Source organism: Carassius gibelio, chromosome A21 (genome assembly GCF_023724105.1).
Source record: "Carassius gibelio isolate Cgi1373 ecotype wild population from Czech Republic chromosome A21, carGib1.2-hapl.c, whole genome shotgun sequence".
Classification (NCBI taxonomy): domain Eukaryota; kingdom Metazoa; phylum Chordata; class Actinopteri; order Cypriniformes; family Cyprinidae; genus Carassius; species Carassius gibelio.
This window is the reverse complement of record NC_068391.1, coordinates 22,167,056-22,182,457: the sequence shown is the minus strand read 5'-3', so window position 1 is coordinate 22,182,457 and position 15,402 is coordinate 22,167,056. Positions and strand designations below refer to the sequence as shown.

Genomic DNA, 15,402 nt, shown 5'->3' with positions numbered 1-15,402 from the left:
GGTGAGTTATGTCCATGTCTATGTTCTTGTTTTGCCTAGTCAAGCCAAGCCAAGCCATCTCTGTGTTTATTGTTTATCTGCTCACTTTTGGCATATAATAAAACTGCACTTGGGTTCTCACAAGGCTTGCCTTCAGTGGAATCTTGTTACAGAGAGACAGACAATTACAAACATGAACCCAGCAGTTTGTCTCCTGCACATTTGTCAAGGCCACTGCTCTGTTGAGGACTAGGCTATATTAAGGACTTTTGTGAACTTTGTCACCTAGATGATTTTAATAATGTGGCACTTAAATACATTTTTTGGTTTGGTTTAAACGAACCAATCCATTCTAACTGACAGGTGGAAAAATCTGTTTCCCCTTTGCTAAATACATTGATTATGCCTTGTTATTAAGTGGTTATTTCTTTTACTGTGGGGATTGTCGAAAAGGAACCCTGCAATCCTCCAGTGTCCACCAAACCAAAGCACTTCCACGTCCCGACCGTCATGTCAGAATTTATTCATGCCACAACCACCACACCAGAGCCTGTTCAAGTCATGCCTGCCAAACCAAAGCCTTCTTACGTCAATGCCTGCCAAGCAGAAGCCTGCAAAAAAAAAAAAACTGGTCACATCATCATGCCTGCCAAGCCAGAGTCATTAGCCAAGAAGGCCATCATGCCAGAGTCATGTCCTCTCATGGTAGCCATGCCAGAGCTTCGTCACGTCATGCCCACTACACCAGACCCTTGAATCAACATGTCCACCACTCTAGAGTCTTGACCCATTATGTCCACCATGCAAGTTTCCCCTGAGGAGTTTTTTGGGAAAACTATAGATCAACAGTGCTTCAACTACTGTTAAATTCGTTAACGAAGATGATGACGAAAAATTTTCATTACAAGCTTTTATTCCCATGACTAAGCGTCCTACTTAAACTAGCAAACACACTTGCACTGCGCCTTGCTTCGCATTGCGCTGGGAGTATTATAGGGCCCTCAGACTAAATTTGAATTTAAGCTAAATTAATACTGCTGTATGGTTAATTAATAATAATCTTATTGCTAAAATGTCAAGTTTTCATTGACTAAAACTAGAGTAAAATACTTTAGGTTTTCTTTGACTAAAACTAAACTAAAATGTTGAGACTTTTAGTTAAATAAAACGTGACTAAAACTAAATAGGATAAAGTTGACTAAATATAATAAAAGCTAACAATGGCAATTAAACTTTGGACTAAGACTAAAATAGAAAATAGCTGACAAAATTAAGCTCATATATACACATATATAAGCTCAGTCTTCAAAACATTAAATGATCTCGTTTCTCCTCCTCTTTAACAGCAGATTACTGATTGTGCCATTTTCTTCACAGACAAAGCTAAAACCATCAACAGTCAGTTCTCCAGTCCACACATACAGAAAATCAAGCCAACCACATACACATACACATAAACTTCTCTCCAGCCATCCAAAATCCTGCCCTCTAGATCCAATCCCCTCAAACCTTCTCAAAGAAATCTCTTCTACACTTTTACCAGCACTCAGACATGTCATCAACACATCTCTTCTTACAGGCATTTGCCAGCATTAAACACTTAACTTGTAGATAGCTACAGACCTGTCTCTCTCCTTCCATTCATAGTGCAAACACTTGAACGAGAACGTTTTCAACTAGGTATCATTATTTATTTCAAAGAATGGCCAATCAGGTTTCAGAAGTGGCCATTCATCTGAGACTAAATTTCTGTCAGCCACTGAAGAATCAGTTATTCTGTCATTCTGCTGGATCTATCTCCCCCTTTTGACACTGTGAATCATCAGATCCTCCTGTCCACCATTTCATCACTGGGGATCACAGGGAGTACACTTTGCTGGTTTGAATCCTATCTCACAGGTTGGTCTTTCAGGGTGGCCTGGGGAGGGGAGGTATCCAAAGTAGATCAACTGGTCACTGGGGTTCCTCAGGGATCAGTGCTTGGACTCCTCCACTTCCTCTTATACACTACATCACTGGGATCCATTATACAGGCACATGGTTTTTACCACCATGCTGATGACACACAGCTCTATCTTTTATGTCAACCAAATGATCCAGTGGTAGCTACACAGATCACAGGCTGCCTGGTGGACATCTTGTCATGGATGAAAGAACATCACCTACGGCTCGACCTGGCCAAGTCTGAGCTTCTTGTATTCCCTTCCTATCCAACTCTACAGGATGATTTCACCATCCAGTTAGGTCATTAACAATTACCCCATCAAGTTCAGTCAGAAATCTTGGTGTAATTTTGATAACCAGCTGACTTACAAAAACCTATTAAAAAAACACTCTAACTTGCAGGTTGGCATTGAGTGCTATATTGTGACCATTTAAACATTCCTCACAACTGCAAACTTACTTGGCAAATATACTTCTTATTTTGACTGAGATTCTATGGGATAAGCTATGGATATTACTTATGGGGTAACTTATGGATGTGTCAGAGCAACTGTCAATAAGTTTCGGCTAAAGTATTTATTTGCAAATCTATACATTATTGTGCAAATACATCCTTCATTCCCACTGCTAGTTCTAACAACGTCTCATCTAAAAATGACATTATAATTGGTCTGTGTGAGACAAGCATTCAAAATCAGTTAACCGAAAACAAATGAAAACTAGACTAAATAGGTTATTTTATACATAAGGCCAACAAACACCACTTAACTGAAATTAATATTTTATAATACATATTTAAACATTAAAGAGGTTATGCCATTTCGAGAATTAATATATATAAAAAAAAAAAAAAGATTGGAAAATAAATTATTAGTTGATTGGAGGAAATACAAACTCAAAGTATTAAAGGCACAATATGTAAGATTTTTTATTAAAATATCCAAAAACCACTAGAACAATGTTATATATTTTGCTGACTTGTGTACTTACATTATCCCAAATGCTTCGAAGGATGTTTAAATCCAAAGAAATACTTTTTTTTGACTAGGGACACAGACTGTGTCCATAACGTAATTGTGTCGCCTGCCAATGATGTCCCACACCCTCGATTTTCCTGCTTTGTTTTGTAGAAAACATGGAAACACCAAAGACGCATTTAATATGTTTTGTTTTATTAGCCAGGTGATGACTGCACAGAGCAGCATTGTAACAAAACTTTCAAATGTATCTATTGTGATAAAACTGCACTACACTGCAGTATGTTAAAAAATCATTAGCTCATCCGACTGCGTCGGCTCTGGGTATGAAGACCCCATGTTTCCACACTCTTCATCTATTTTGCATGTGTGCCCTCTATCTTTAAAAATGACACTATTTATTTTGCCTTTAAATAGTTACGTTATTTTTCATTAAACTCTGAAAATATACATTTCCAAATTCCTATTTGTAAAACAGGGAAAACAAGGGAGGTATGAATAAATAATAATAATAATAATAATAAAAGCAACCATTTGAAGACACTGCAATGTAAAACACAGTTAACCTTCTTAGGTAATGATTGTACTGTACATCTTAAAATAAAAAAAATTTGAAATCCCATTTTGCTTATTTATACATTATTTACAAAACACTGGACAACAGAGTGCAATATATGGTTGCACATCAGTGATAAAAGTAGGAATATCCCACATCAAATGAGGCACTGATTTTTTATTTTATTTAACTTTTAGTACCTAAAGAACTACAAGCATTCAAATACTCATTTATGTATATTCATGTTTCTGTGATATTTAAATTCTGGCACAGTTAGAGTGCAGCTTTCTGGATCAATAGCTTCAGCTGAGGCTTTCTGAATGCAATTCAACATTTGCCCTGCTGCACTATGGATGTGGGGAAATAAATATGTCCCCAATTCCCTAATCCCCTGTCACAGAATATATCCTATTCCTCTTAAATTTAACGCCAAGAAGACCAAAACCAGTAGTACAAATCACTTGAGATATAGCCATATGGTTAAATGATCTATAAAAAAAAAAAGAAAAAAAAAGAAAAAAAACCTTTCCTGATCTGAACCCATTTCATTATGATTTGGATGAGATGACATAAAAACGGTTCTATCATCTCTGCATAAATGTTTTAATAAGGACTAAGCTAATTCTCCCGGAAGCTCCAAAGAACATGACCAAAATGGAAAAATTAATCAAATACATTTAGCATGTTTTTTTTTTTTTTTTTTTTTTTTTTTTTTTTACAGTGTCATTCCTGCAAATTTGGGGACTTGTGTAAATCTGTGTCCCTAATTCTCTGAGATTTATAGAGATTTCAGTGTTCAGCGACTTGGACTCCTTTCAATGGCAGGTACAGAGCCAACAGGTAGTGTCCAAAACCAACTGCAATTGGTCTAAATTTACTCATGGACTGGTTCCAAATGTTATGGTCGCTATCTTGTCCCTCCAGGCTGGGAGCCTGTCTGGCCTCCTGTTTGTTTGAATACATAGCCTGGAGCCTGCCTGCCAAAATGTGCCCTTTAGACAAACTGTGCCCTCTCAATATGGTGAGTGAGTCCAAGACCTTGATTTAATGAGTTGAATCATCAAGAGATAGACTGGAGCCATATGTCTTTGAATACTGTTAATGTTTTTTTTTTTTTTTTTTTCTGTACATTTTGTACAACACTATGCATTTCAATTTTCATGGTTGACATAAAAAAAATGTATAGTTAGTATGTGCAGACAAATAAACTATCAATGAGGGAATTACACTTCGAAATCCTATAAAATTTCTAAAAATTTGTAGCTATGCCTATTTGTCTACAACAACTATCACATAACTAACTTTAAAAAAAAAAGAACTAACAAAAAAAAAAGCCACTGTGGTGAGGTTGCCCCTATTTTATGCCATTTCGAATACTGCCTTTCATGCAGTGTGTAATTTAGCTGTATATGAATGTAAGGGATCTGCAAAGTTGTAAAGCCGAAAGTACACAAATAAAGTTATTGTCTCCCAAACTAAATAAATGACTCTGAACAACTTGAAACGAGTCATCAGTAATTCAAATCCCACTTCCTTGATGTCACAGGGTAACACATTTCCACAATGCCCCCTATATATTCTACAAACATAATGTCGAGAAGATGGTGTGAAAGTAAATTCATTTAATTTAACTTCCAAATGATGAGGCTGCAAAGAATCAATGGTTATTTTTTTTTTCAACTGTACCACAGCAGTACAACCTCAGTCCTTTTTATTGTTTGGATGTTACTCTCGGCTGCTTCTTTAATCTTGGGGAGTTCAATGCAGGATTCACAAAATGCTTGCCCTTGAAAGATGGCTCAGTACACTGTTTATTTGGACCAGCTGGCTTCACTGAATCACAACCTGTAAATATGATGAATAATAAATGTTTATTTTTTCAATCAAGCGTTCAAAGTAACCATGGCAATGGAGGCATCGTTTCCAACAAACGCTGTATACGGTAGACCGATCACAACAGACTGGGCCATCTGACCAATCAAAGCAGAGTAGGCTCACGGAAAGGAGGGGTTTAGAGAGACTGAATCCTAGAACTGCTTTAAATTGTTTGAGAATCATTGAAAAATGAAGTGATACTAAATGCATATTTTGAGAAAACAAAAGCGTTTTTGACCTTGCATGCATGTAAACCTATTGTAGGAAACTCTCCTAGAAGAACCTTAAAATGGCATAAAAGAGGCCATTTAAATAGCTAAAACTGCTAGTTTGTGTTTTTCAGAGCACATTTAGGAATTTGTGATCCTTAAACCCCCTATATCAGCTGACAAGTAAGCAAACTCTCATTGCAGGATAATAGAGAATGTCAGTGTGAACGAGAGCAAGGCTTAGCACACAGCCAGATGGACTTCACAGGGGCAATTGGAGCTGACTGCGATGCCTGCCTCTACTCACAACTGCACTAAACTACAACTAATCTGAAACCAAATATCAATATTCAGTGAAATTTCAAAACTGTATTATATTATAGGATGACCACCAGCATTAACATTTAAAATATTACTATTTAAAGATAACTTCAAAACTTTAAACATGCAACAACTTACTTAAATATCAGTTAATGTTTATAATAACAGGGCAAATAAGGCATTTAGCAAATTTGTCTCTCATTTGCTCCGCCATAGGAAACGTCTTCAAAGATAAAAGGCTCCTTACGATGGCATTCGGATTCAAAGCCCACCTCTCCTCCCCTGTCTCAGATAGTTCTGTGCTTTCAACTGACACCCACGCTAAGCAAATCATTTCCCATAAATCCCTGAGCCTCATCCACTAACATGAGCCTGGTCCCTGTCAGAGACATAAATAAACATTTTCAAAAAGGATTAGAGCACATTTTTCAGCACAGATTTCAACTGTTGCCATTACGACCAGCTCTCAGCTTAAAATAAAATATTCCAAAATAGAATTCAGGGCAGAAAACTGAAAATGTCCATGAAAAAAAATCTAACAAAATGAATACACTCAAAATAATTTTTCATATCTTCATCAGTGCTCACTGAGAACTGAGTGTATGATTTCTGAAAGAGATCTGCTCTACATGGAAGGACTAGAACTCAGTATGCATTTCATATCTCAAATTCAGACTACATAGACCACAAAAGTTCTCACTCAGTCAGATAATTTCCAGAAATGTCATAGACACTTGACATTTTAAGTGAGGAAAGACAATAATAGAGCTTCAACTGGTGCAGATGGTTATCGACTACCCATTGAGAGCCTATAGCAAGATGAATGACCTTGAATGAAGAACAACTCTAAAAATAGATCCAATCTCAGTAATGCAATGAAGTCCAACTAAAGGAGCAACAAGCACATTTATGGAGTCAATTTTGTAGCTCGCTTTCCTGACAATTTACTACAGCTTGTCTGATGCATGACAGTAATTAGTATTTTTTTAATGGAAAAAGTGACGCACAAGATGTATTTTTATCATTTGAGCTGAGAGTGTTAATTTTGTAGAGATCAAACACTAATCAACACCCTCAAGACATTCAGTAAGCATGTGATAATGTACAGTCATCCAGACACTACAGATACAAGGAGAACTTTTCCGTAGACTAAAAAAAATGATTATCTCTTCATTCGACCAAACTTCTGTTACATAATCTGGGCAAATTGTGCTCATGTCAATTTGAATAGAGACAAAGTTTATGCTATTTTGCTAGTCTATTTCTAAGAGCTGTTGCCAACGATGCACTTATATTGCTCTGAATAAAAGTATTTTTTAAATTTTTAAAGCATGTTTGGCTGTTTAATAATTGAAAATAAAAAATCTATATATAATGAAAAATACAAAAAACTAAAAAATTATATATTCACTTAGACCTACTTAGTAAAGTAAACTACTTTAAGGTAATGTTTTAACAGGGCTGAAGGAAATGTATGAACAATTAGTTACTTATTTCCAAGATCCATGTCCTGTCAACTGCTTTAGTTGAATAATTACAGAATAAACAGAGAATTAAACCATCACAAATATTCAGCAGGGTTTTTTTTTTCACGGCTAAAATTAGACCAACTATCAAAACTGAAAAGAATGGATAGACCAATTCCAAAAGACAAAGAACTTTTTGATGTGGGGAAGTCAGTAGCTGTTAACAAAGGGAAACTGGGTTTCCTGATGGGAAGTTTCATCTGGTCAGAACCCAGTGGGATCTCGCTCTCTGACAACTCATTTTTGTCCAATGAAATTCTGGATAAATCTTCCTTTGTCAATGTCAACTCACCATGTGATTAAACAGGTCTGGAGGCCTTTTTGGAGCTTTCAAGCATTTGGGGTTGAAGCTTTTCGGTAGTAAATTTATCACCAGTGGATATATTTCAAGCATTTAATTTATTGGTGCATGCAAAACACATTAGCGGAGTTGTTATCATCCAAGTATGATCTCATGGTACTGTCTATCGTCCTTGTCAAGATGTAAAAGTGCTGTATCAGCATAATCATCCTAATCACTGTTTACTGGTTTCTCAACTATGCAGTTAATCCAGTGAAATAGCACTTCCAAAGAAGGTACTGCTAGAAGTTCAGCCACATGGCAAACCGCAAGGAAGAACATTTGAAAAGAATCACTCACATCAGCTAATACCTTTCTTAAACATTGTATAAACAAAATTTGGTGATATGTCCATAAATAATAATTTTATGAAACTTTATGGCCATTAATGTTCTCCAGTGTAGAAGTTAAAACACCTGGAGAAACAATATGATAGTTCCACAAGACCATATGACATTATCTTTGTTCCACATTCTAGTGTGCAAGCCAAAGCACATTATTTTTGCCAAAACAATCATACGATTTGTCCATTGTTATCACCTCCATGTGGTGCTTCTGCCTGTTGAGGTTCCGACAACATAAACTAGTAAATCAACAGTTTACCACCATTAAAAGTCATTAGCTGAAATCACAATGAAACCACAACCAACACAGCCAGAGCAAAAACATTTTTCAGTCTTGTTTCATGTCCAGTAGTTTAAATATCGAATCACATTGGCTGAGGTTATGAAAACAAAGTTCTACTATTCTTAACAGCTCTTAAAAATGTGGACAGCCATACAACTTGAGAATTTGTCGAATGGATCTTATCACCGTTCTGATGTAGACATGTTTGCACTTCTGTAATGTCAAGGGTCAAGAGCCAGGCAAGGGGGCTGTCTTTGTTATTAATATATGCACTCTAAAGGTGAGTCCACGGAAAAATAGACAACCATGGTCTGAATCAGCTGCCTTTCACAAACAGCCCTAGAAGAGAGAAGCCAAGAGAGAAGCAAAAGTATCATCAACCCACACAGCACACCACTATGTCTGGAAACTGATAACACTGCATTTGTACTTTGAACTGTTATTCTTACTAGCCTTTCCAAAAAAAGAGCGTGGCTTCATTAAAGATCAGTTTTCAATCTAACCAAACATTTTTTAAGAGAACCACATGTGACTCATATCCTCCCCTTCCAATGGTTATTTGTCAAGCTTTTAAATAAAAAGACCCAAGTACTTGGAAATACAGTGAGATCACAGCTTTAGACCTGAAACATCCTATATGTAAATACTTATAAACTTATTTCATGCATCATTACATTCCAAAATGTTGTCAGTCTGCAATGCATAATGCTATTTATTATTTTATTTTTTTTTATGTTTTAGCATTCCCACAAGGGGTGTTGTAATGGCTTTTAGCGTAAATGTCTTGTACATTTAGAGTGTCAATGATCCATTTGAGAGATAGGTGGTGGTAATGCACTTATAAGTCTGCAATCCGCCATAAAGCAAGAAGAAGAAGATGTCACATGCAGGCTGTTGAGAATGTTCTCAGGACAGTTCGGACATTGTGGTGAATCAAAGGTAAAAAACACTATAAATACTGTACAGTTTCTTGCACAGACCAATCTTTTTGTGTCTTTGCACCTCAATGTATCTTCACGAGCTGCAGGGTTTAATTTGGTTTTGTTTGTGTGTTTTGTTTTGTTTTTTACCATCAAAGCTGTGATTCCCTTAAACTTCCATTATATGACTGACAGACTGAAAAACTACAGTTGTATTTTTCTACTGAAAATACAAAGTCACTTAAATCTTGCCCTAGGGGTAAGCAAATAAACATTTGGGGATGCCCTAGGGGTAAGCAAATAAACATCAAATTTTAATTTCGGGGTGAACTATCCCTTTAACATAGGTATTTGCTTCCACCAGACAAATGCAACCACGTACATTCAACTAGTCCAGAAGTCTCATGTGTAGCATTAAGAAGTTCAATTCATTTTAGTAAACCGTTTTATTTGCACATCTTTTGTGGGAAATATTTACTTAAAATGCCGCTGTTCGTCACTACGTTTTTGAAACATTTCCGTACTTTAGTGCAATTCATTCTTTATAAATATATTGTAAAATTAAGCTACATTTCTTGTTGTCAGCCAAATTTACATGTTGTTATGCAAAACATGAGATATTTACTCTGATTATGGAATTAAATAATAGCATCTTCAGTGTTCATCTTCAATTCTACAGTTATGTCTACGTCTACATTTTCAGTGTAGTTATCTACTTTTGGTTAGTAGCTTGCAGCTATTTTAATAAGGGCAACTCGACTGTAGTTGAACTACCATAAGTTTTTTATATATATATATATAAATATATATATATATATATATATATATATATATATATATATATATATATATATATATATATATATATATATATATATATATATATAAATGTTCAGTGATATCATCAAGCATCTAAAGGGCACACAAAAAAACACAACAGAACATATCATGAAACATATTTTTGCATTACTAACTTTGCCATGTTGAAATGGTGCAACTTATATTCATGTTCAACTTTGTTTTTGGTAAATATAAATACTTTAAATGTTGAGTAGCTTGTCTCTTGAAAAGATGCAGCTGTAATGTAGCTTCCCCAGCACTGGTTTGGAAACATAAATGACTTGATGATTAATATAGTGACTTGATGCAGAAGGAATTCAGGCATCAGACTGTGGGACTCTAGAGAGATAAAATCCCTCCAGGTGACGTTAAGGTCTGGACTTCACACCACACTTTTAGGGAAATTGTAACATTTTATAGAGTCTGGTAGAACTGTGAATTTCCCGTCCTCTCTGTGGTTTCACTGACATTTCTTGGCAGCCAAATGCAAACGGAAGAGTTGTCTCTGAGGCTCTCATGTGCTTTCTTTGTGCTCAGAAGACCTCAATAAAAACCAAAAAGACTTGAGCTCAGCTGAAAGAGCAGATTTCATCTAGCTTAAGAGGCAGTGGTTATATTTTGATGGAAAGAAATACAAGCTGCAGTGCTCTAGTTTGACACTAGAGACATCTGATATCTGTGGAATCAACTTTTTGAAAATCAAACCACAAGGAAGAAAATCTACAAGATGAGATCTCTTGAATCTCTCATTTAGAAGGCAATGAGAATTTCATTAAAATAAATATACTTTTTTTTCTCTCTCAAGAGAACCACTATGATAACATCACAAGTGTCACCTCAGAGTTTCAGAAGAGATATCAGCCTAAGAAACCATAGCTACAGAGAAAAAGTCAGCAAAAAAGGTCCCATCAGTTTTTTCCAGGTCTGAATCACAGAGACCAACATTAGATTTCCTGAGAAATTAACAAGCAATAAATTATTCTTCTGAGAAGAAACCAAGCTCTGGAGTTGCTAGGATGACACTTCTAAATGTTAAAGGGATAGTCATCATATATTCACCCTCATGTCATTAGAAACCTGTATAACTTACTTTCTTCTGTGAAAAATGTATCTGTACTAAAAGTTCTCTACTGGAATTTGCTGTAAACACTATAATGGATCTTTGCAATATTTAAAATTGAGTAACTTGCATAAAAACATCATTCAATAGATCTGTAAGAACTGTGTTCTTCCTGCCTTTTGCTACTGTAGTGTTTACACAAGACATCCTGTGCCGTGATGCCCTGCAATGCGATTTTGTCCCCACAAATCTCCAACAGCACTCAAGTAAAAGGAAACAGCATACACAGGACCATCACTGCTGCAACGCTGCAAAATAACTATCCACTGAAATCAACAAATCTAAACATTTTTCTAGAGGGGTGACGGATATGGTTTTTGACACTGGCCGATGCAGATATTTAGAAATCAGGGAAGCCGATGGCTGATGTTTGGCCAATTTTCTTTTTTTTTGCCCATTTACCTCATAAAAGCGAGTTCAAGCTAATTTATTCTTGCAGTGCAATAGTGAAAAAAAAGGAAAGATTTCACACATATCACACAGCCAGCTGCTACTAGCTGTTTAAGAGTGTACTGGCAATGAGTGATGACTTCGTAGTGGATATTGTCAAACCTACGCACACATTTCATGAAAAAAATGAAAAAAAAAAAAAACAACATTAATGTTATAATAATATATATGTAATAATATATAGTGTTTCTACTTTAACATGCAAATGACTTGTTGCACTTATGAATATGATAACTTTGCGGCATCAGTTCTTTTAGGGTAAAACTTAACGGGCTGTTTTGCCCCACCATAAGCTGAAGCTGTGTGTGAACCATAGACAGTAAAAGAAATGGGCACAGTGACCCCATTGGAATCAACGGAGACAAGTGAAGTCAATTAGAAGCACGCACTTCCTGGGGGTCGAGCGTACTGCGCAGACTCAAACTGAGCTTGATGACGTAGATATCACGTGAGCAACCTGTAAGTCTTCTAACCGCTGTGCCAAGAGAAATCTGAATCACCCACAGAATCTTGCAGAGAAGGCGAGCGTGAACAGGAGCAAATTTTGGTAAGTATTCTAATTAATTATCTCTCTTGACTTTATTTGACTTTAGGGAATTCCGCAACAACGCTTAGCTGCCCTGCCGGTGTGCCTGCCTATAAACCGGCCTAATTTGCAGCACAATCGGCCGATGCTGATTAATTTAAAAAATGCCAAAAATCGTCTGATTAATCAGTCGCACTCTAAACTGAACCCCTTTACAGAATCATGGACACATGAAAAATTGAAAGACCCAACAGGAGGTAAGGAATGGGGGAATCGAAAACCTTGTTAAAGCAAACCAGAATACCAAGCAGCACTTAAAGAGCTGACATACAGTGACCGGTGACCAGAAGATACTCCACTAGCTTCACTAGCTTGTACATTCTACATAATTATTCTTGAAGACATCATCAGGTCTGAAGATCACACATCCATATGCTTTCTTGAACAGGAGCATTGTTTGGGCCAAAGTTTAATGGTGAATATAGAGGAAGGCAGATGTTTACAGAGGCTGAAAGTCTTTGTCTTTATTGCCCTCATGTCAAACATGCATAAATTGGCAACTCTGGGACAGGATTAGTTTATTCAAAGCAATAATCATACAATAAAGCAAATTACAGTGTTGATGCAGAAAACAAACATCTCAGTTAAAATAAAAGAATCCAAATCCTTCTGAGAATTATATATATATATATATATATATATATATATATATATATATATATATATATATATATATATATATATATATAAAATTCTTTTATTTTATATATATATAAATATATTACTTTTTGCTAAATTAGGGGAGGAGAATTTGAGAATTATTCATATGGATCATTTGGTTTAATTCAATGGTTAATGGCAATAATGATATTTAGAAAGTAGGGTAGTCGATGATCAATATAATATTGAAATGAAATACATGAAATATTTTAATAAAGTTAAATATTGACAAATTTCAATTGATACAATTCACAATGCAATACATATGTCATTCGCTACTTTACGCTGCATCACAATATCGAAATTAGACAGTGATTCAAACTGCTTCTACAATAATTAAACTTTTTAAAATGCTATGAATGAACACATGAGATCCTGGAATAGTGATGTAATGGAAAATACTGTGAGGAAAAAAAATACTATGGTACAAAAATATAAAAATATTATTATTTTAGATGCATTTAAAAAGTGTCGAAATTATTCATTCAAATTATTCATAAGAAGGTTGTGAGTAGATTTTAAAACGGACATTGTTAACTTGCAAGCCGAGACTCAACTGGCCAATACTGATTATCTCGAAGAGTCCAAATATCAGCCAGTTGATCAATATATTGCTTTTTCTCATAGTCATAACACATCATACATTCAGGGTCAGAGTATCCTGCTTTGCATATATCGAGAGAGAAAAAAGCTAACAATTTCTGAAAATAATCCAAACCAAACTTCTAGGCTGGGCTGCTGAATCAACACTATATTACCACTGATCCATACTTTCATTTCAGCACAAAGGGATCAGATACCTCACTGTCCTGTAGAGGGTCCACTGCCACGAGGACAACACAAAAAGCATATACACAATACAAAGAGCTCAAATACTTTGAAGCAGTAGTTATTATAACAGAGGTACTATTCCTTTCTGGTACAAAAAAAAAGGGTGTTTATGGGAGTGCATAATAAAAGGTTGACAGATTGACAGAAAGCTCTTGCCTCGCCCAACTCTGTCCAGCCATGCAAATGGAAAGGAGCTCCATGAGCCATGATATACTTTAATGAATATTTAATTTTGAAAGGTGCAAATATTTGTGTTTGACAGAATCATCTGGTCATGCTTTCCAACTGGCAAATCACAAGTGCTATAGAGAAGACTCTCTTGAACTGAGCAAAGGTACAAAATTCCTTGCACAACTCTCTCGAGGTCAAAGCATGAACTGCAACCTACATTCAAAAAATGTATGAAAGTATTATGCACTATAAAAATGCCATTACCCCAAAACCATCAAATATTCAGACGCATGCATCCCATTCTGTGCACCAATCCGCATACAGGTATAATGCTAGTTGAATTATATTCTGTTAAATAACACCATACTAAATTAAAGGCGTTTGATTGAGTCTAATTTTATTTATCTTACCAGTCGGTAGCCGACGTCTCGTTAATAACGTCCTGGTAGGCTGTTATGAGGGCCAGTCTGTTCTTGCTGAGATTCACAGCCATGTTGCTGCCACTGCAATCATCCAGACCAGTGTAGCAGTGATGATGAGCGAAGCGCGAGAAGAGGAGGAGAGATGTTGCACGCTGAACAAAGAGACGCTGCTGCGCTGAGCGGTCCTAGTGTCCCTGCGTTCCTCGCGTTCTTGGGTTCAAAACAGCTATAATTGAGTGCAAGCCAAAATGGTTTAACAGGCCACATATATATATATATATATATATATATATATATATATATATAGACAAATTAATACTTCTATTCAGAAAGGACAGACCAAAGAGTTCTATTCATCAAAGTGGCTAAAAGCATTTATAATATAATAAAACATTTTTATTTCAAATAAATGCTGCATCAAGCGTTCTGATCAGAATCTGATCAGAATTGTTATACATATCTTTATCTAAGTGAGTCAAAATTATTTGAATATCAAAAGAGTGACATTGCACTAGAGAAATGCAATAGAGCACAGGTAATACAATATAGATGTACAGTCAAATAATTCAGTGGACCCAAGAAGATGCTGCACACTGGTGAGGAGATGAGGAGATCCCCCCTCACAATGTAAAGTGCTTTGAGTGCTTAAATATCACTATATAAATGAAATGAAATATTATTATTATCCCTCTTATCCCAGATGTCTCTGACATAAGTCTCTTATACGATTTTGCAATTCATATTTTCGTTGTATGTATGTGCACAAGAGTTGTCTGTAGGTGATGTACAGAATATGACTTTACCCCAAAACATGGTTAGCTGCCTACTTTTGATCCCTAAATGTTCCTAATGTGTCATTTAGAGATGTCATAGTAGAAATCATTGTAATTATTTGTGATTAAATGTGTGTTCAAATATACCAAGTGGAACCCACAAATATTTTAAGATATGTCAGATGCAGCATTGGGATGGCATTTGGCAATGTCTTGTTCTTCCTGCGAGTGAGTTGTAGGGCAAAGTCAAAAGTGAAAGATATCCTGTGGTGAGT

General features: G+C 35.8%; 1 protein-coding gene across 8 annotated transcripts in view; it reads right to left on the bottom strand.

Moving 5' to 3' along the window:
* The window catches only part of LOC127941425 (drebrin), a 76,303-nt gene extending 61,826 nt beyond the window's left edge, over positions 1-14,477 (bottom strand). For all 8 annotated transcript variants that reach the window (XM_052536439.1, XM_052536442.1, XM_052536444.1 and 5 more), the window contains exon 1: positions 14,343-14,477. In XM_052536439.1, the coding sequence (XP_052392399.1) occupies positions 14,343-14,425 (83 nt within the window). In that variant the 5' untranslated portion in view covers positions 14,426-14,477. The remainder of the gene's footprint in view (positions 1-14,342) is intronic.
* Between the last annotated feature and the right edge of the window lie 925 nt (positions 14,478-15,402).